At 35.3% G+C, this 22,841-nt stretch overlaps 1 protein-coding gene and 1 pseudogene across 2 annotated transcripts; one reads left to right on the forward strand and one right to left on the reverse strand.

Moving 5' to 3' along the window:
- The window catches only part of LOC111387085, a 28,288-nt pseudogene extending 14,691 nt beyond the window's left edge, over positions 1–13,597 (forward strand).
- Positions 13,598–14,384: 787 nt separating this feature from the next.
- LOC111387082 (premnaspirodiene oxygenase-like) lies at positions 14,385–18,112 on the reverse strand. Of its 2 annotated transcripts, none has more exons than XM_023011598.1 (3): positions 15,719–16,717; positions 14,634–15,253; positions 14,385–14,542 (listed from the first exon to the last, which is right to left on the reverse strand). In XM_023011598.1, exons 1-2 carry the CDS (start codon positions 16,616–16,618, stop codon positions 14,639–14,641), a joined length of 1,515 nt encoding a protein of 504 aa, XP_022867366.1. In that variant the 5' UTR covers positions 16,619–16,717; the 3' UTR covers positions 14,385–14,542; positions 14,634–14,638. The 2 variants fall into 2 exon arrangements, with proteins under 2 accessions (XP_022867366.1, XP_022867367.1); XM_023011599.1 differs by lacking the exon at positions 14,385–14,542 and adding an exon at positions 17,955–18,112 and having other exon boundaries at positions 14,560–15,253; positions 15,719–16,483.
- Between the last annotated feature and the right edge of the window lie 4,729 nt (positions 18,113–22,841).

Genomic DNA, 22,841 nt, shown 5'->3' on the forward strand with positions numbered 1-22,841 from the left:
CAAAGTACATATCATCTAGGTCCTCCTAAAGCAATAATCTAACTCTCTCTCTTCCTAAAACCATAAAGTGTTACATTCTCCATTAAGGGTCTGCCCTTCCAAAAGGCCACTGCCTTACATGGCCACAGTTGCCTTTAGAGTCAAGTACATATTGTTTTTTTTTCCTTGACCATTTCAATAGAACTTACGGCTCACTACTTTAGCTATAACTGGGATCTCTCCTGAGTGTTCACATGGTAATGTTTAGGGTCTAACTCATAACACTTGTAGAGTATTGAAGTTCCATCCCAAAATGTTAACCTATTAAGAAGTATTCCAATTCCATTATAAGCCTATTATTATCTGCTCCATGTCTAATTGATATGAAACTTTGTTTGCACTTTTCAACAAGATGACGATTTTTTTTAAGCATATATAAGATTATTGCCTATTTGACACAATACCTAAAGAAGTGATGCCCATACTACCAACATCTCTAATTTTTACCTTGGAAGGATTACTAGATTGGGACTGGAAAAAGCTTTTGAAGCTGTAAACTCCACTAAGTTCATTTTTAACTTCTCCATCCTCCATTGCCTTTGCACTATTGGAGTCTAAAGATGACAAGTCTTTCAAATATTTGGATGATATAGTGAAAAAAAAATGAAAGGATGAGGTAAAAATATTCAATTATTTACCTCCATGAATACAAAAAGAACACTCAAAATTTCTTGAGTTTGAGGAGTTAATAGAAAATAATCAGACAATATATTTCCTTTCGTTAGACAAATTTAGATGTACGATGATTTAATGCTTTAAATCACCAAAACTATAGCGGAAGCGCACCAAATCAGATATGGTTAATGCAATAATGAATTACGCGGTCTTGTCTTTCAAATTTACACGCAGTCTCCTTTTTCTCTCTATGATGGGACGCAAAAGAGAATGAATAATACGTACATGTGATTTGGGAACCATAACCGTATTTATATAGCGACGCCCTTTGACTAATTCGGCCCATCAAAGAATTAGGACTTGGACCCGGTCTCTACATATATGTAAACCTACACTTTAATTGGATACATTAAAGCCCAAAAACCAAAGCCTTATTAGATCACTTTATTTGGGCTCAACCAAATTCGATAGCCTTTAATATAACATACAATTATTCACACATATAAGCCCATCTATTGATTAAAAAATCCTTACAATCTCCCAATTGGGCTATATGTGTCATTTTATAATTGTGCATTAAACATAACCTTATAAGTACTCAGAATTTTGCTATCATTACTGAATGTATCTCCAAACAATCCTGTCCATCAATCATATCAACATAGGATCAAAGTGACTTTCGTTACCTTCATTGTAGCTAAACCCATCAAGGGTCAAATATATTGATATAACCGAATGACATGGATCAAACATGGATGTGTAGCATGGAAATTACATGTGATGTGATCTATAACATGCCTATTTCCAACTGGTCTACCTTATTGCCTTTGTGAGATCATTTTAAATAAGTTCCGAGATAATAAACCAAATAAACCTTATAATCGAAAACGACGTTAACCTTAAATTGTATCCAAAATAACAGTACATGTGTTCAATATGAAAAGTAAAAGTACAAACTCCCACTGAAACTAAATATCCTCAAAAGACACTATACCCATATGAGCAGTGTGTTCATGAAAGACTTTGGATATCAATCCCTTAGTAAGTGGATCCGCAATCATGGCAATCATGGAGTTTGTCACAATATGCTTTATTGACACCTGTCCACTCTAAACTCTTTCTTTAACAGCCAGAAACTTGATCTCTATATGTTTTGACTTTGTCGAGCTCCTGTTGTTATTGAAATACAGCACTGCTGATTTATTGCCACAAAATATCTTGAGCGGTCTTTCTATATTGTCCACAATGCACAGCTTAGTGATAAAATTACGTAGTTATATTCCATGATTTGATGCCTCATAACATGATATAAACTCCGCTGCCGTGGTGGAAGTAGCTATGAGTGTCTGCTTAGCACTCTTCCAGGAAATAGCACCTCCAGCAAGCAGGTAAATATAGCATGAAGTGGATCTCCTACTATCTTGGCATCCTGTTAAATCGGAATCAGAATAACTGACGATCTCCAACTGATTCAATCTCCAGTATGCGAGCATATAGTTTTTTGTTCTCTGTAAATACCGCATGACCCGTTTGGCTGCTTTCCAATGATCCATTCCCGGGTTATTTAAATATCTCCCTAGCATCCCAACAATGTACGCTATATCCGGACGCGTACAAATTTGAGCATACATCAGACTCCCTATAGCTGAAGAATAAGGAATCTTCTACATTTCTTTAATTTTCAAGTCATTTTTAGGAAACTGACTTAAGCTGAACTTATCTCCTTTAGCCACAGGGGTGTCACCTGGTTTACAATCTTGCACGCCATATCTTTTAAGAATCTTTTTGATATAACTCTTTTGTAATAATCCAAGAATATCCCAAGAACGATCTCGGTGTATCTGAATTCCTAATACAAAAGAGGCGTCACCAAAATCTTTCATCTCAAAATTCTTTGCTAGAAATCTCTTGGTTTCGTGCAACAAGCCTATATCATTGCTGGCAAGCAACATGTCATCAACATATAAAACTAGAAAAATATACTTGCTCCCATTGAACTTGTGGTATATACAATCAATGACCAAATTCATATCAAAACTAAATGAGATGATCACTTGATGAAACTTGTAATACCATTGACGAGACCCCTGTTTGAGTCCATAGATGGATTTCTTTAATTTGTAAACCATTTGCTTTGCATTGTCCGATACAAAGTTTTTTGGTTGTATCATATAAATTGTTTCATCAATGTCACTATTAAGAAACGTTCTCTTAACATCCATCTGATGTAGCTCAAGATCGAAATGCGCTACCAATGCCATTATAGTTCTGAAAGAGTCTTTCGAAGAAATCAGAGAGAAAATCTCTTTATAATCGATGCCTTCTTTCTGTGTAAAGCCCTTTGCGATAAGACAAGCCTTATACCTCTCTACATCGCCTTTCGAATCCCTCTTGATCTAAAATATCCATTTGCAACCAATGGGTTTCGTACCTTCAGGCAATGGAACGAGGTCCCATACGTCATTGTCCTTCATGGACTTTATCTCTTCATTCATGGCATCGAGCCACTTTTGAGAGTTAGAACTTTCCATGGCTTGACGAAAGTTGATCGAATCATCTTCCACCATTCGAATGTCAACTTCATGTTCTTGGAGAAATACGATGTAATCATCCAAAACCATACTTCTCCTCTCTCTAGTGAATTTTCTTAATGGCATTGGTTCTTGAGGCTGTGGAGTTTGTTCTTCTGGAACAATTTGTTGATCTTGAGAGGGAGGTATGACATTGTCTAGATCCAGAGTTGCTTCTTGAACAATATCAAGGATAGAAACCTGATCATTGTCAATGGCAATTGGAGAAATTTCAACATATTCCTCCTCAAAGATAAAGCCTATAACCCTTTCTCCCTCCGCAAACTCAACATCCTCAGAGAACCGAGCATTTCCTATCTCGAAAATTGCCTTAGTTGTGAGATCATAAAACTTGTAACCCCTGGACCTTTCAAAATATCCAGTAAAATAGCAACTGATGGTCCTTGCATCCAATTTCTTTTCATTTAGCTTATAGGGCCTTGCCTCAGCTGGACACCTCCAAATACGTATATGCTTCAAACTAGACTTCTTGTCTGTCCAAAGCTCATATGAGCTTTTATCAGTAGCCTTAGTTGAAACTCTGTTGAGTATATAAGCTGCGTTCTTTAATGCTTCACCCCAGAGAGATTCTAGTAAGGTAGAACGACTAATCATATTCCTCACCATGTCTTTAAGCGTTTTGTTTCGTCTCTCAGCAACACCATTCATAGTGGGCGAACCCGGCATAGTGTACTGTGGGACGATACCGCATTCCTCTAGGAATTTAGCAAATGGTTCTGGACGTTGTTTACCTGAATCGTCATATCTGCCATAGTATTCACCTCCATGGTCAGATATGACACTTTTAATCATTTTGCCGAGTTGGTTCTCAACTTGAGCTTTATAGTTTTAGAACACATCCAATGACTGTGATTTTTTATAAATGAGATATATGTAGCCATATCTTGAAAAGTCATCTATGAACGTTATAAAATATTGTTGACCATTCCAAGAACCCGTAGGGAATGGTCCACAAATATCCGTATGTATAAGTTCTAAGACGTTCGAAGTCCTATTAGTTTGAAATCTTCTTTTATTGGTTTGTTTTCCCTTTATACAGTTGACACACAAATCATAATCTGTGAAGTTAAGAAGGTCAAGAATACCGTCAGACATAAGTCTCTCAATTCTCCTTTTGGAGATGTGACCTAATCTCTTGTGCCACAACGAGGCAGAATTCTCGCTGGTTAATTTTCGGTTTACACCTCGAGTACTTACATGCAGGGATTCATTAAAAGAAGCAATTATATCAAATGAATAAAGATTATCGTAACCTGATAAAGAACCGGAACCAACCAATTTTGAATCACAAAACAAACTAAATTTTCCATTTTCAAATGAACAAGAATAATCAAATTTGTCCAAAACAGAAATAGAAATCAAATTCTGTCTAAAAGATGGTACAATAAATGTCTCAAGAAGATCCAAATAAAATCCAGTCTTTAACAATAATCTAAATTTCCCTATTGCCTCTACTTCTACCTTCTTGCCGTCGCCAGCATAGATGTATCTTTCACGATCACTTGGCTTTCGACAACTCAGGCAACCCTGCATAGACATACTGATCTGAGTTGTTGTACCAGAATCTATCCACCATGTATGTCTAGGTACCGAAGTTAAATTAACCTCAGAACAAACCAAATGAAGAAGAATACCTTTCTTTACATGCCATGCATGGTAATTAGTGCAATTCTTCTTCTTATGACCTGTAGCTCCACAGAAGAAACAACCACCTTCAGTTGATTCCTTATATTGTTTCTTTTGCGGTGCTATACCCACATCTTCTTTATTAATTTTCCTTTTCTTGTTCCTTTTGTCCTTAGAGGTGGTGGCCAAATGAGCACTTTCTGTCTTCTCATACTTCAGTCTTTCCTCTTCCTGGACACAATGTGAGATGAGCTCATTAAGGGACCATGAGTCCTTTTGACAGTTGTAGCTCACCTTGAATTGACTGAAATGTGCTAAAAGGGATATCAGAACCAAATGCACTAACAAGTCTTCAGATAAATCCAACTTGAGAGCCTTTAATTTTGAAGCAATGGGAGACATTTCCATAATGTACTCCTCAATGCTTACTTTCCCTTTATATCTCATTGAGATAAGGTTCGCCAAAAGTGTACTTGTTTCAGCCTTTTCATTCTTGGCAAACCTCTTCTCAAGATCCTCAAGGAAACCCTTAGTCGTAGTTACCTTATCGGACATAGTGTCTCGAAATGCTTCTAGAATAGCACGCTTCATGACCATTAAACTTATGTAGTTCAATCGTTCCCACTTTTCCATCTTCCTCTTGTCATCAGAGGTACTCTTATCAGTAAGTGTAGCAGGTTGATCGACTCGTAAAGCTAGGTCCAGGTCCATGACTCCGAGAACAATAATCACGTTCTCTTGCCACACCCTGAAGTTTGTGCCATTTAGCATTGGAATTAAATTGATGCTAGTAGAGATATTAGCAGCAGAACCTGAAATCGAATTAGAGAATGATTATTATGAATAGCTCACATGAATATCTTTAATATGCAAATAATAATATTCTCAAATAGTGGTAGGGCCCATCACAAGATACCAAGCACAACATCAATATCTAGTCTTTGGACAGATATATTGACTTGTAAGCGGTACTCTTGACATAGTGATCAAACATTGACGATAAAATAACGTGTCAATCAATAAACATTTCTTTGGACCGATTTATTGATCACACATTAAATCAAATAATCGCCACACGTTTATCATCACAGGTGCACATGTATTCGGCTAAATATTGACCTTCCTTTGGGCCGACCAATATTTCCATGAATAACACACGCACAAACACCTTTTAATATTCTAAGTTAGTCAATTTCCACAAGAGAGGTTGCTTTGGCAACATGTTACTTCAATTAACCAACTTTCGAATATTATGTCTCTTAAAAGAGTCCTTAGTATCAAAATTTGAAAAAGAGAATCACCAATTTTGTATATTTTGTTTAGTTTTAAACTTTAGGGGCCTTAGAATTAATAATCAAAACTTTAAGGGGGAAAATTAATTAATTCCAAACTTTAGAGGTTGAAATTAACAAACTTGAAACTTTAGGGACCATAATCAATTAATTCAAAATTTTAGAGGATCATTTAGAACAATTTAAAACTTTAGGGGCCCAAAAATTAACCAATCCAAAACTTTAGGGATCAAATTTTGAAAATTTGATTGGTTAGGGGTCAATTTGAATTAATTTAACCTTTGGGGGCCAATTTGAATTAATAATTAAAGTTCGAGGGCTTTACTTATAAAATTCGTAACTTTAATGGCCCGAATTAATTAATTTTTAAATCACAGGGACTGAATTATTAAATCCAAAACTTAAAGGCCCAAACTTGAATATACCTTAAATATTAGGGACTGAAACCTTAATTTTATAACCCTAACCCTAATTGCAAGCAAGGGCCTCAAATTATCTAATTTACACGTGAGGCCCCCGTCCCCAAATCAACCAAAAATTGAAAACCCTAAAAAATTCTTCTCTTATCCTTCTTGGTGGCGCCACTGAAATAATGGTGCCGGCGTGGCAGACGCAGTAGTGAAGCTGCCACCTAATGTCGACCAACAGCCCCAAATTAATTTTTTTTTATTTAAAGCCAAAATCTGTAATCTTAAAAAAATCTGTAATTCCTCAAGAAAATTCAGAATCTGAATTCCAAAGTCTTTAATCCAAATATGAAAAATAATAACGAAAAATATACCGTAAAAGGTTTCGAATTCAACAAAATAAAGATCTAAAATATTTAAATTTAAAAACTTCAAAAGAATATTGCAAGAACCAAATAAATTATTCGATTCTCAATGATTCAACATGAAAAGACTTTGATACCACTTGTAAAATAATTTAATGCTTTAAATTATCGGATCTTTCATGTTAAATCATCAAGAAATTGAAGAACTATAGCGGAAGCGTACTTGAATATGACATGGTTAATGCAATAATGAATTACGCGGTCTTGTCTTCCAATCTACACGCAGTCTCTTTTTTCTCTCTGTGATGGGATGTAAAAAAGAATAAATAATACGTACTGTGATTTGGGGACCATAACCATATTTATATTGCGACGCCCTTTGACCTAATTCGGCCCATCATAGAATTAGCAGTTGGGCCTGGTCTCTATACATATGTAAACCCACACTTTAATTGGATACATTAAAGCTCAAAAATCGAAGCCTTATTAGGTCACTTTAATTGGGCTCAACCGAATTCAATAGCCTTTAATTTAACACACAATTATTCACACATATAAGCCCATCTATTGATTAAAAAATCATTACATTAGATTCTCATTTCAAGTCTTTCAAAGACGTTTATTCCTAGTTTATTTATTTTACCATTCTTCAACTCCACATTCATATCTAGCTGAGTTATTCCAACGACTTTAGGTGGTGGATCGACTACAACGCTTGGGAATTTCCCGCTTTTTTGGTCACAAATTATAGAATTTCTAAATTACGTTTATAGGTAAAGAGAAAAACCAACAATACTAATTAGACTATTACCTAATCACCTGGCTTAATCTATCTCAACTGATTATGGAATTTGCTCTTCTAGATTTTGGACGGACAAAGGAATTCTCAATGCAAGATATTCAAGATTTTATGATATTAATGATACATCCGTGGGATTCAGGCTTCTAAGATTGCATGGATATAGCATGGACCCTGGTAGGATTAGGCATTCCTTTTCCTTCTGTCTGTTTCTTTTGAATTGAAAAATAAAATATACCTTGGGAGGGCCGACTGACCTCTAACGAGTGAGAAAATGAAATAATATTAAAGTGCAATTTTTCACAGATGTGTTCAAGCACTTCAAGAAGGACGATAAATTTTCGTGCTATGGTTGTCAAATGATCGAGTCTGCTACTCCAATATTCAATCTCTACAGAGCTTCTCAAATTCAATTCCCTGGAGAAACTATTCTTGAAAAGGCCAAGAAATTTTCCTCCTCATTTTTACAAAGAAAGCTAGAATCTAATCAACTTCTAGATAAATGGATAATATCTGAAAGACTTTCTGATGAGGTAACAGGAATTTCTATATATAAATAGCACCATGAGATTTATTCTCGTTTTGTATTTTGTTAAAATTATATTTACACTTTACATTTGCAACAATGCAAAAGAGTTGGTATGTGTTTGATATGCAATGATGCAGATAAAGAAAGGGCTTGAAGTGCCATGGTATGCTGATCTACCTCGAGTGGAGGCTAGGTTCTACATAGAGCAATACGGTGGTTCAACTCATGTATGGATTAGCAAGACTTTGTACAGGTATATGTGTTTTCTCACTCACATAGTGTTCAACCTGTTGGGAAATTTTAAGCCAATTCTCTTTATTTCTATTTACCCGCAGGATCTTTTGTTATTCAGAAGAATATTAGCAAATAGGAAAAATAAATAATATAACGCACAAATTAAATGGATCGTCAACGCTTTTCACTATATAAAAAATTGTTACAATGATATAGAATTTCACTCACCAACCCAAAAATAAATAAATAAAATTTCGAACTTTACCACACCTACTTTTCTACCTTTTGTACGAAAAGTCTCAAAATGCTAGGTTCACAATATTTCTCTCTCAGATCAACTTTCTGACCACACCCAAAATAATTAAATATATCCACTATTTGTAGGATTAATAACCAAGTAGAAGAGTTTAATTCAAACAAGACTCATTTAACTCAACAAGGATTCTTTCATGTGTAAAACTCCAAAATCGACTATGAATTGGAGACCAAATTCTGCAATGATTCTGCTCTCACTTTAATTAGATCTCTTCCATACAATAACTACCTTTTATTATTTACAATAGAAGTCCTTCAGCTTTTGAATTTTGAGACAATTACCCAATAATCTCCACCTTGCCGAAAACGAGTCAAAATCTTGTCATCTCTTCTACAACTTTTAATCACAATACTAAGAAAAAATAGGTAAGCCTTTGACACACTTTAACGGTCCCATACTCCACCTTATGAGTATAACCACTCAGAATTATTCATGAACTCCAAGTATTTCATCGGCTACATGTCGAAACAATCCTATTGATAGTTTGGTGCAACTCTTCCACTGACTTTCCCAGAGAGCTCATCAGCCATCAACATCACAACACCACCACATACCTACACACCTTGCATCAAATGTCAGTCAATGTTATGTACAGATATGCTGACCACACCAGTAAGAACACATCTTCTATCATGGAAATTGATAACATGCCATGAGGAGGTTTCCATCTTACTTTAAATACCACATCCACGTCCTTCTCCACCAGGAAAGACTCATTGTCTGACCCCAAGTAGTTAGCTGACCCTGCTCCACCATTTGGACAATTTCTCTTCACGTGGCCTGTCTGACCGCAGTTCTAACAAATTACTTTCTTCCTCATGGAAATGCCCTTCTTCACTCTAATAGCCTCAAATTCTGAAACAATCCCATTGAAAGCACTCATATGGTTTGCGATTTTCGTAGCTGCTTCCATGCACAATGAATGAAATTGCTTATTCAGGTACAACCAATTTGAGAGGCTCTTCGTTTGATATAGTTCTTCTAACTTCTTCTATAGTTCCTTTGCAGCAGATATTCCATGAATATTTGCAAGAACGTTTTTAGCCAAATAAAGAAGTATCATGCTTGCAGCCTTCAAATCCAATTCTTCCCAATCCTCATTGCTTGTATTGGATTCAGCTTCCCTGCTAGAACTCTTGGTTGGCTTTCCTTTCAAAGCCTAGTGCAGTCCAGCTTGAATCAATAAATCTCTAACTTGTACTTGCCAGAATCCAAAATTGATTCTCCCGTCAAATTTCTCCACGTCATATTTCAATGACGACATTTTTCTGTTGCTCCAATACTCCTAACCAACTGATGTTCTGATACCATTTGTTGGGAAATTTTACACCAATTCCCTTTACTTCTATTTACCCACAAAATCTTTTGTTGTTCAGAAGAATATTAGCAAATAAGAAAAATAAAGAATATAACGCACAAATTAAACGGATCGTCAAAACTTTTTCACTACATAAAAAATTGTTACAATCATATATAATTTCACTCACCAGCCTAATTCCCAAGTATTACAAAGAAAAAATAAAATCAAACTTTACCACACCAAGATGCTAAGCTCACAATATATTTCTCTCAAGTCAACTCTCTGGCCACACCCAAAATAATTAAATACATCCACTATTTATATGATCAATAACCAAGTAGAAGAGTTTAATTTAAACTCAAACAAGACTCCTTTAATTCAACAAGGATTCCTTCATGTACAAGACTCCAAAAATGGCTATAAATTGGAGATCAAATTTTGTAAGGATTCTACTCTCAACTTTAATTAGAAGTCTTCCATACAATAACTATCTTTTATTATTTGCAATAGAAGTCCTCCAACTTTTGACTTTTGAGGCAATTACCCAGCACAATCACCACATCTAAAATGTTACCTTTTTATTTAAATCTTGTGAGCAATACCTTACCTAATCAATATATCTTTAAAATTTTCTCTATTTAATTCATTTGAGATATCAGCACTTAATAAATTTGCATAATACTAATACCAGTTAAGGGTGTAAACCTCAGCTGGATCGCTCAGTCGGGGGCAACTTGACATGTTGAGGCCAACCTATGCCCTGTCCACAAGTACTTTGTTTGTTTTTCCATTTAAGAAAAAAAGGACTTTTTCCCTATAGGCCCATGGTATGGACAGTGCCTGTATTTCGTGATAGATTTACATTTTTTGGGGTAATTTGGCATACTCCAATTTGATAAAAAAATAAAATAAAATTGTGGAACAGTTAAAACGTAACTATCTCATTAACTACACCTCTGATGCTCAGACTCCTCGAAATGGTTAAAGTACCAGTGTTGGGCACGACGGGTATAGGTATGAGATATATGTTGGATCCTCCAAATCTCAACCGTACACTTCACTGTTTTTGCTTCTTCTTTCTTTTTCCTATTTTTCCTTCTTTCACTCTTTGTGTCGGTGGTTTAGGGTTTTATTTGTATAAAATGATTTCTAAATTATGTTTACAGGTAAAGAGAAAAACCAAAAATACTAATTAGACTGTTACCTAATCACCCGACTTAATCTATCTCAACTGATTATGAAATTTGCTCTTCCAGATTTTGGACGAATAAAGGAATTCTCAGTGCAAGATATTCAAGATTTTATGATATTAATGATACATCCATGGAATTCAGGCTTCTAAGATTGCATGGATATAGCATGGACTCCGATAGGATTAGGCACTCCTTTTCCTTCTGTCTGTTTCTTTTGAATTGAAAAATAAAATATAGCTCAGGAGGGCCGGCTGACCTCTAATGGGTGAGAAAATGAAATAATATTAGGGTGCAACTTTTCACAGATGTGTTCAAGCACTTCAAGAAGGACGATAAATTTTCGTGCTATGGTGGTCAAATGATTGAGTCTGCAACTCCATTATTCAATCTCTACAAAGCTTCTCAAATTCAATACAGGCCTATTTTTTGGCTGCAGCTACCATATTTGAGCCAGAGAAGTCGAATGTGAGAGTTATGTGTGCTAGATCTCAAACTATTTGTAAGATAATTATGTTACTAGTCAATACTGAAAGATTTACGTGGAGACCTCATATGCATACACATGGCAAGCACCCAAGAATTGGTGCAGAAGGGACTAACCGAAGTTGTCAAAGAAAGTGTCTAGGTCACTGCACTAAGTTGATCCGAGGTGGTTCGCCTTCTGCCGTCGAACCACTCTACTATCTAAAATCCTTGACAAACAAAAGAGGGTCGGACAAGCGCGTCTTCAGAGTTGACTGATGTGACGTGCGTAATAAATAAGTCTCAGGAATGTTAGCCTAACTTATAGAGTGGGTGACCTCTTGTCAAAATTCTATCAATGTAATTAATAGATGACAGACTTAATGTAATAGTTAGGGTCGGCAGATCAGGCCACGTGGATCCAATCCTACGGTGACCACGTCGGCCTGATTACTATAAATAGGGAATTCTTGTATAAATTGAAAGATCTTGAAAAAATACAGTGAAGGGGATAATATACTTACGTTGTCCACTATTCACCTTCTTCCACAAATATTCATATTTACAGTGGAAATACTACATAATGCGTCTACGTGTATATTACCTTGTATCAATACCTATCAACCATTTTCGAGGTTCAACAAATTACATCTTATTACAATCAAGAAAATACATCTTCGGAGCAAAGTATGGCCTTTTTAGAGAACTTCAGAAATACAATCCATGGTCATAGGAAAACCAAAAGGTAATTACATTTTTCTTTGGTATTTACAAAATCATATATAACATTTTTATGAAATCGACTCAATATTTTTTAATTACTGCAGTCTGTCAATGACTCTCCAACAAACAAATCTTGCACGCCATTTATTGTTTATTGCTTTTGTCATGATCAGATTACATTTATCAGTAGTAGACGGCACGTGTTGACTTTATTAGCACTTAAAATTATTATATGAACACATTCTAAAGTGTTATTTTACCCTTTATAAAAAATCTCCTTCTTAAATGAAGTGTATTATTATTTTTACTCATTGATCATTTATGATATAAATGTAAATTATATTTTCTTATCCTTCTTCAGTGGCGACAACAAGACTAATCATGGAATTCTCAATATATTATTAAAAAAACCGAGATCAATCTACAACGGATGCATGGCGGATCCTCAGCAAAGACATCAGCCCCCAATTACACAATGTTGTGAGTTCACATTATCACCACAGTTTCATTCTTTTACAAAGAAATAGAACAACTTAGTTCATTGTGATCGATGTGTTTCATATTTATTGAGGAAGACAGTGGGGAGAATGCTAGTGAAACTTAATAAAAGAGTTAAGAGCTCTTGGTGCACATAATAAACATTTGTTCAGGCCATATGGCATCCAAGGAGACAATATTACACCCCGAATACAAGAGCCTCTCAAAGCTCACAAACAGAATTTGTCAACAACTTCATAGATATCAAAATGAAAAGGTGAAGCTGATAAATTTGTTGTATAATATTCTCAAGTTTTTTTCTTAATTTACTTCTCAAGAGTTAAATATGTGATGAACAGGTACTAGGAATAGATGATTGCAGGACAGCAAATATTAGCATCAAATGCTGGAAGGAAATCGAATGTGACATACAGACCCTTGTGGAGTTGGTTATATGCACATCTGACGCTGTCAATAAGACTATAAAGCAATCGTTTCTAATGGTTGCAAAAACTTTGTACTACATGGCCTATTTCTCTGAAGAAACTGTTGACGTCCACATATCCAAGGTACTCTTTGAAAGAGTGGTGCGAGTTGTTGTAAATGTCGTTGCAATATTCTTTTCATGAAATAAACTAAACATTGACAATTGTGTGGACATGGGGTGGAAAGAAAGTTGAAAAAAAATTATTAATCAACTATATTTTTAAAATTTTTTTGCCTATATCAAAGAAGGCCAAACATGGCTTGTGATATCTAAATTAAATAAATTTATGAAAAATCTTGATATATTAGCTTCATAGTGGTAATTTTGGACTGGGAACCGAAAAAGCAGCTAGCTGAGCAATTGACCTTTGGAAAGAATTAGTGTGGTAGTTGAGCTCTAATTTTCTATAAAAGGCCCTGTTGGATATAAGAGATCTTTGTCAAGGATTTAACATTTAATCACTTAGTGTAATCCTTCAAACTTGAGAATGCAAAAAAAGGGAGTTGAAGATGAGAATAAAAATGAATTTCTATATAACTTGGAATGAATAATTTGATCTCATTTGTGGCTCTATGATATTATGGTTTTTCTCATTTTATTCCTTGATCCACAATCACATATTTATAGCCATTAGTCATAGCCATACGAAGTGGTGTCAAAACTTAGTGAAAAACCACAAAAATTCAAACTAAAAACGACCCTAGCAGCTAACTGATTACCCTATGCAGTCGCATAGTATTAACCTATGTGACCGCATAGGTTGTCCAAAAGTAGGGCCCTGCAAGCCTCTATGTGGCTGTTTGTTCCCACTTTCATTCCACACGTGTCTTTATTGATTTTGAACAAATAATATAAGGCTTCAATATTTTTTTATTTGAATTTGACAATAGTGTAATTTAAACAAAGTAAAGTCGGAATCAAAGGTAGCGTTGAAGTTTTGAACTAGTTATTCCTTGAGACAATATTCGTAAGAACACACACATAAGTGTCACTTCTTCACACATGAAGACTAATTAAGGTCACTTAAAAGCATTAAAATGTACTTCATAATGTAATTTGCGGAAAATTAACTTCTGGACATATAAATTTAGCTCAATAGACTAATTAAGGTCACTTAAAAGCATTAAAATGTACTTCATAATGTAATTTGCGGAAAATTAACTTCTGGACATATAAATTTAGCTCAATCTATAACATGAGACGTGGGAATCAACCACAAATTGTGTTTTCTTCCAGCTGTGGCACCAAATTTCACGGTCATGTCGAGTTCCTCAGGGCTAATCTCACCAGGAAGTTTCCAGTCGAAGCGGTAGAGGAGATAAGCTAGAGAAAGCTCAAGATCAGCAATAGCAAATGTAATTCCAGGACAATTCCTCCTGCCTGCGCCAAATGGTATTAACTCAAAGTGAGCTCCAGTATAACTAGTCGAAATATTGCTAAATCTCTCCGGTTCGAAAACATCAGGATTATCCCAGACTTCTGTATCTCTTCCTATTGCCCAACCATTTATTACAGCTATTGTATTAGCCGGGATATCATATCCACCAATCGTGCATTTTTCCCTGCTTATTCTGGGGCCTAACAAAGGACCAGGAGGGTATAATCTCAACGTTTCTTTAATGACCATTTTTAGGTAACTCAAACTTTGAACATCACAATCAGAGATTTTTTCCATTCCCTTAAAAGCTTTCCTCACTTCTGCCTGTGCCTTCTCCATAACTCTCGGGTGCTTCATCATTGCTGCCATCGCCCATTCAACTGCCGTGGATGAAGTTTCCGTACCAGCAGAAAACAGTTCCTGTTGTATTCATGAACAAATTTTGAATATGATAGTTTTGCTCATAAGGTATTATGATTGCATGTTCGATAAGGTGAAATAAACAATACTAGACATTATGAATATAACAAACTAATATCTTGTCTAATCCAGGCTGCTCTGGAATGAAGCAACTACAAAGGTACGAAATCAGTGGATGCACGAATGGAAGATGCAAGAGTAGGCTTCGAATTTCATTCCAATATAGAAGCAAAATGAATAGAATAAAATAGCTTTGAAATCGAGAAGGCAACTTTGGTACGTTGAATGGTTGAACGCTAAGATGCTCCTCAATACAATGATTTAAGGCAATTGTTCTGCACGGTAGCATCCAGTAAAATGTATCATTGATGATATTTGGACTTAGTAGTTGAATGTAAAATATAAGTGAATCCTTCTCGTAATAAAAATTGTAAAAAAAAAAAAATCTTATAATAGTTCACTTACAAGTATATTAGCTTTGATGTTCTCCCTAGTGATCGGAACCTGGAATTCTCCGCTGTCCTTTAATCGTAAGAAAACATCAAGTAGATCTTCCTCCGATGACTGATCGCCGGTCTGGCCTCCTTTTGTACTTAGCCGGTCCTCTTCGTGCTCACGAATAATGTTTTCGAGAATGATGTCAACTTTTTTGTGCATATTAACTAATTTTCGCTTTGATCCAAAAAGGGTATCCAAAAACTGTAGGGAAGGAAATATATCTCCAACGTTGAAAATTCCGGCGAATGATGCAGTGTCTTTTGCCAAAGTAACTAATGCTTTTTGATCACTGCATCTTCTTCCAACTGCAGCGCGGCATATTATCGCAATTTGAGCTTCTGCAACATATTCCGTCAAATTAATCGGCACTCCTTGAGAGGATTGAATACGACTAACTAGACTAGAAAACTCTTCCTCCATAATATTTCGAAATGATTGAACTTTTTTCGTGCTCAAGAGCTCCATAACACAGAGTTTACGCATCTGCCTCCAGTGTTCTCCGTATGGAGAAGAACCCAAATCTGAGAAATTGTAAAACATAATCTTAGTCAGAAGAAGCTGGGGCCTGTCCGCGAAAATAACGCCATTTGTTTTCAGCGTTTCTTCTGCAATTCGAGCAGATGACACTACAATTGTCTGAAGTTCCCCAACCTGAAGGTGCATAATGGGCCCATATTTTTCTGATAACTTTTTGAGAGATCGATGGGGTAGTGAACCAATCAGTTGGTGCAAATTCCCAATGAAAGGCAGTTTCCATGGCCCTGGAGGCAGTTTCTGAACGGTTCTTGATTTATTGTAGTACTGTTTAACTAAAAGGAATAGGAAGAACAAGAAAGTGGCAAAGGAAAAGGAGAGCTGGATCTCCATTAAAGTTGGAAGATAGGTTGCTGGAATTATGAAAAATTATTACTGTAATACAGATACAGTAGGAAGAAGATTTGTTTACGGTTATTTCAAGTAGACATGAGCATAGTTTTATAGGTGAACTTTGCCAACGTCTATTAGTGAATTAATTGTTCCAATGGTCTCTCCTTTTTGGTCTCATTGACTTCCAGTGAATAAATACAATGGCTGACATGAGCAATGCTTGTGCCTTGTTGAATTGACTTCCGATAGATTTGGCAAAAGAGTCCGCAGCGACGGCTTGACTACCAGCAATATATTATTTAGCAAGGTGCCCAGTTCAGCACAACACTTGTTGAATTGAGTTTCGATAAATTTGGCAAAAGAGTCCGCAGCGACGGCTTGACTAACAACAATAATATTTCATTACCAAGATGCCGGTCTAGTACGATAATATATGATTATTCATTTGGCTTGCAATTTGTTTTGAGAATAAGAAAGATTACCCAAATACTTTTTGTGTTATTTTCATGATTGTTTATTATTATTTCTATAATGATTCGTGACTTACTAATATGATTGTTCCCTTTGTAATATATACATAAATTAAGAATAGAGTTAAAAATTTACTTCGTTTCTAAACTTACCAGCATGTTCGTAAATGGACCTTCATTCAGTTTGTACTTCCTATCAACCAAAAGGAATTACATTGTACTTCATTCATCTGGAAACCAGAGTTTTAGCAAAAGCTAGGCCCTCTCTAACGGCTATTGTTCTGCATCTTGAACCTATGGCCTCCCGATAAGTCTGCAAGATTGAACAGCAAGGACAGTTCCAATATGATATCTGAGCACAGCCCCAACACCCAAGTGTCCCGCACCCATATGAACTGATAGAACCCATCGTAACCATTAAGTTGTATATTCAAGTTATAAGCCACATAAGCACATTGTTAGCTTAATAAATCTCATTATTAGTTTTTTTTACGCTTCATAATCCAAAGCTTTTAGTGTGAGCTATGTGGAGACATTTGATAGTCAATGAAGATCCAATTGATCCCTACAAAAACACATAGATGTCATTATCACGGATTTACACATCTCATTTATAATTCTAAATACAATGGCTGACATGAGCAATGCTTGTTGAATTGACTTTCGATAAATTTGGCAAAAGAGTCCGCAGTGACGGCTTGACTAACAGCAATGATATATCATTACCAAGATACCTGGTCTAGTACGATAATATATGATTATTCTTTTGACTTGCACTTTGTTTTGAGAATAAGAAAGATTATCAAAATACTTTTCGTGTTATCTATTCAGAATAAGAAAGATTATTAAAATACCAGTCGGTGCAAATTCCCAATGAAAGGCAGTTTCCATGGCCCTGGAGGCAGTTTCTGAACGGTTCTGGATTTATTGTAGTACTGTTTAGCTAAAAGGAATAGGAAGAACAAGAAAGTGGCAAAGAGAAAAGAGACCTGGATCTCCATTAGAGTTGGAAGATAGGTTGCTGGAATTATGAAAAATTATTATTGCAAGAATCAGAAAAACACTGAGGAAGAGAGTACTGTGAGATCCACTTTCAACAGGATAAATACAGATTACTATAGTAAGAAGATTTGTTTACTGTTATTTCAAATAGACATGAGATTAGTTTCATAGATGAACTTTGTCGACGTCTATTAGTGGCAGCACAGCAATATTACGACTTTTTTATAAATCGAGAAAAATATTAAAAAGTTGCGGGATGATCCCCCACGCCATATGGCTTCTCCACCGTCAGTGGGTTATGTGGATGGCAGTGTAACACATCGGGTAAAGTTATTGTTCCACATTAAACTTGGAAGTTTCAAATCAATAACAACTTTATATTGTAAATATAAATTTATTCACGGGCAGAAACTTGTTATTTTGTTTGGATATTACTGTCAAGTTATCCAACAAATAATTTCACTTTCGTTGAATAAATTCATGATTGCTTAGCAGTCGGTAGGGCTAGATATGTTCCGATTCGGTTTGATTATCTTTAGAACCGAATTAGACTCGAATTTTTGGGTATTTAGTAAATGGAACCATCGGATCCAAATTTAATTATAAAACCGTTTGGGTTCGATTTTTTGGGTAACATATAATAATTAAATTTTTAATATTTATAATAACGTTGCATTAATTTAACAAATGATATGTTTAATCTTAACTCTTACAAAATGACGTAATCTAATTTTATGTATCTTTTTCTCCTTTCTTTGCCGAGTTCTGAATAAATTTGATTGTTAAAATCATAGAAAGAGAAAGAAGCGAGCCGACAATAATGAAGAGAGGCATAGTCAAGCTTTCAATTCTATAATTCTAAATACAATGGCTGACATGAGCAATGCTTGTTGAATTGACTTTCGATAAATTTGGCAAAAGAGTCCGCAGCGACGGCTTGACTAACAACAATAATATTTCATTACCAAGATGCCGGTCTAGTACGATAATATATGATTATTCTTTTGACTTGCACTTTGTTTTGAGAATAAGAAAGATTACCCAAATACTTTTTGTGTTATTTTCATGATTGTTTATTATTATTTCTATAATGATTCGTGACTTACTAATATGATTGTTCCCTTTGTAATATATACATAAATTAAGAATAGAGTTAAAAATTTACTTCGTTTCTAAACTTACCAGCATGTTCGTAAATGGACCTTCATTCAGTTTGTACTTCCTATCAACCAAAAGGAATTACATTGTACTTCATTCATCTGGAAACCAGAGTTTTAGCAAAAGCTAGGCCCTCTCTAACGGCTATTGTTCTGCATCTTGAACCTATGGCCTCCCGATAAGTCTGCAAGATTGAACAGCAAGGACAGTTCCAATATGATATCTGAGCACAGCCCCAACACCCAAGTGTCCCGCACCCATATGAACTGATAGAACCCATCGTAACCATTAAGTTGTATATTCAAGTTATAAGCCACATAAGCACATTGTTAGCTTAATAAATCTCATTATTAGTTTTTTTTACGCTTCATAATCCAAAGCTTTTAGTGTGAGCTATGTGGAGACATTTGATAGTCAATGAAGATCCAATTGATCCCTACAAAAACACATAGATGTCATTATCACGGATTTACAAATCTCATATATAATTCTAAATACAATGGCTGACATGAGCAATGCTTGTTGAATTGACTTTCGATAAATTTGGCAAAAGAGTCCGCAGTGACGGCTTGACTAACAGCAATGATATATCATTACCAAGATACCTGGTCTAGTACGATAATATATGATTATTCTTTTGACTTGCACTTTGTTTTGAGAATAAGAAAGATTATCAAAATACTTTTCGTGTTATCTATTCAGAATAAGAAAGATTATTAAAATACCAGTCGGTGCAAATTCCCAATGAAAGGCAGTTTCCATGGCCCTGGAGGCAGTTTCTGAACGGTTCTGGATTTATTGTAGTACTGTTTAGCTAAAAGGAATAGGAAGAACAAGAAAGTGGCAAAGAGAAAAGAGACCTGGATCTCCATTAGAGTTGGAAGATAGGTTGCTGGAATTATGAAAAATTATTATTGCAAGAATCAGAAAAACACTGAGGAAGAGAGTACTGTGAGATCCACTTTCAACAGGATAAATACAGATTACTATAGTAAGAAGATTTGTTTACTGTTATTTCAAATAGACATGAGATTAGTTTCATAGATGAACTTTGTCGACGTCTATTAGTGGCAGCACAGCAATATTACGACTTTTTTATAAATCGAGAAAAATATTAAAAAGTTGCGGGATGATCCCCCACGCCATATGGCTTCTCCACCGTCAGTGGGTTATGTGGATGGCAGTGTAACACATCGGGTAAAGTTATTGTTCCACATTAAACTTGGAAGTTTCAAATCAATAACAACTTTATATTGTAAATATAAATTTATTCACGGGCAGAAACTTGTTATTTTGTTTGGATATTACTGTCAAGTTATCCAACAAATAATTTCACTTTCGTTGAATAAATTCATGATTGCTTAGCAGTCGGTAGGGCTAGATATGTTCCGATTCGGTTTGATTATCTTTAGAACCGAATTAGACTCGAATTTTTGGGTATTTAGTAAATGGAACCATCGGATCCAAATTTAATTATAAAACCGTTTGGGTTCGATTTTTTGGGTAACATATAATAATTAAATTTTTAATATTTATAATAACGTTGCATTAATTTAACAAATGATATGTTTAATCTTAACTCTTACAAAATGACGTAATCTAATTTTATGTATCTTTTTCTCCTTTCTTTGCCGAGTTCTGAATAAATTTGATTGTTAAAATCATAGAAAGAGAAAGAAGCGAGCCGACAATAATGAAGAGAGGCATAGTCAAGCTTTCAATTCGATTTCTTTAGAACTGTAGAAACAATAATACGATAGAATAATATATTTGAGTAATGTTTAGATCGATTTTTATTAAATTGAAATTAGACTAAAAATTAGAAACAGGAAATTATATTTTAGGTTTGAGATAAATTAATTAGTTAATAATTTTTTTTAGAAAAAATAATTTGACTTATTTAAGATTAATAAATTAAAAAAATGAGAATCAAACCAAACCGAACCAAATCCATTGATTTTCGATTCAGATACCGTTCGGGTATTTAATTAAAGAAGAACTGCTCGGTTCGATTCAGTTAGAAAGTTTTGTCCAACCCTAGCATCTAGGATGAAAAAAAAATAGTATTATAATCATATTTTAGTTGACTAAATTCATGAATGCTTAACAGCCAAGACGAAAAATATAGCATTACTACTATTGGTGCAGAGTTGGGTCTCCAATTCAGTGGAGGCAAAATTTAACTACAGATTTTTTTAATGATGCCATTAACTTTTAGTGTATAAAAACAATGGCTAGACATGACATGAGGAAGAACGTATCTGTTGAATTGACTTCGATAAATTTGGCAAAAGAGTCGGCGTCAATGGCTCAACTAACAGCAGTATATTATTAGCAAGATGACCAGTTGCGAATATATGATATTCTATTGGTCGACTTTTCCATTAACTTAATTGATTGAATGAGTAAATAAAACAAATTATAAGTTTTATCACCAGTGATCGAAAGAATGCTTATTATAATAGGCATTATGACGCAGCAGAAGATTATAGGGAAGATGAACAATCACAAAATGAGAAAACTCTTAAGGAAAATTTTATTGAATTCAAGAACTGTCGCCTCAAAGGGCTTACAATGCCTTAAATAGAAAAAAAAACCTAGCAAAATTCGGAAAATAGATGAGATAACTACTAAGATGGAAAATCCTTATTTTCAGGATCATCCTCCAACAAACGAAATATAAATCCGAATTTTATGAAAAAATATATTGCAAAAATAAAATTACCATAAATAGCAAAAACGCCTAAATGAGGGTCTAAACGATGGATTTTGCCCAAAATTGGCCTTACGTTAGGGCCAAAGGCTTTGAGTTTTATTCATTGGCTCGATTCTGATCGAATTAGACTAGCAATTCGTCAAAAACGAATCAATCCGAAGTTATCATGAAATTAAAAAAAACATTATTTTGTCTTGCGACGGTCCCATTTCACCATAAACTCTAATCTCTTATGCACTTCATCACAATAGCTGTTAAATTTGAATTGCTCAATCAAAACAAAACTGGCCATGTTGCTGAAGCATTGGAAATTCGGAATTTGTTTCTTATTGTCTAACGGGTTATTCTTGGGGGACAGCGCCCTATGTGGTGCCCCCCTGTTGGGGGTCGCCTGCGTGATAGGAGGGGCACCACATAGGGCCCTGGACGTCCAGGGCCCTGTTCGTTTGGTTTAACCATTGTCTAACAACTAGTTGATATATTGCCTCAATTAGGGATGTCAACGAGTCGAGTTGAGTCGGCTCGCTAGCCGAAATTCTAGGCTCGGGCTCGGCTCGAGTAAAATATTCGAGCTTTTTTTCGAGTAGGGCAAAGCTCGAGCTTTTTCGAGTCGAGCCACGGGCGGCCCAAGCCAGCGAGCCCGATTGTCATTCCTAGCCTTAATTCTTTATTGTTTCTAACCAACAGCCATTAATTTTTCTTGAAGAAATGAGGAAGAAGGACGTGTTGAAAATGAGTTTATAAATTTGGCAAAAGAGTCGGCAGCGACGGCCCTACTAACAGTAATATATTATTAGCAAGATGCCCACTTGCTCCTCTACATACAATGGTGATAATTTATGATATTGGCCCCTTGGGGTATATTCCAGTGGTGCAA

Source organism: Olea europaea, unplaced genomic scaffold (assembly GCF_002742605.1).
Source record: "Olea europaea var. sylvestris unplaced genomic scaffold, O_europaea_v1 scaffold3892, whole genome shotgun sequence".
Lineage (NCBI taxonomy): Eukaryota > Viridiplantae > Streptophyta > Magnoliopsida > Lamiales > Oleaceae > Olea > Olea europaea.

Bases quoted from the DNA above. Each gene is read 5' to 3' on its own strand.
- LOC111387082 (XM_023011598.1), bottom strand. From the start codon at position 16,618: ATGGAGATCCAGCTCTCCTTTTCCTTTGCCACTTTCTTGTTCTTCCTA. The intron at 15,254-15,718 runs GTAAGTGAACTA...TGAATACAACAG, and splicing joins ACATCAAAGCTAATATACTT to GAACTGTTTTCTGCTGGTAC.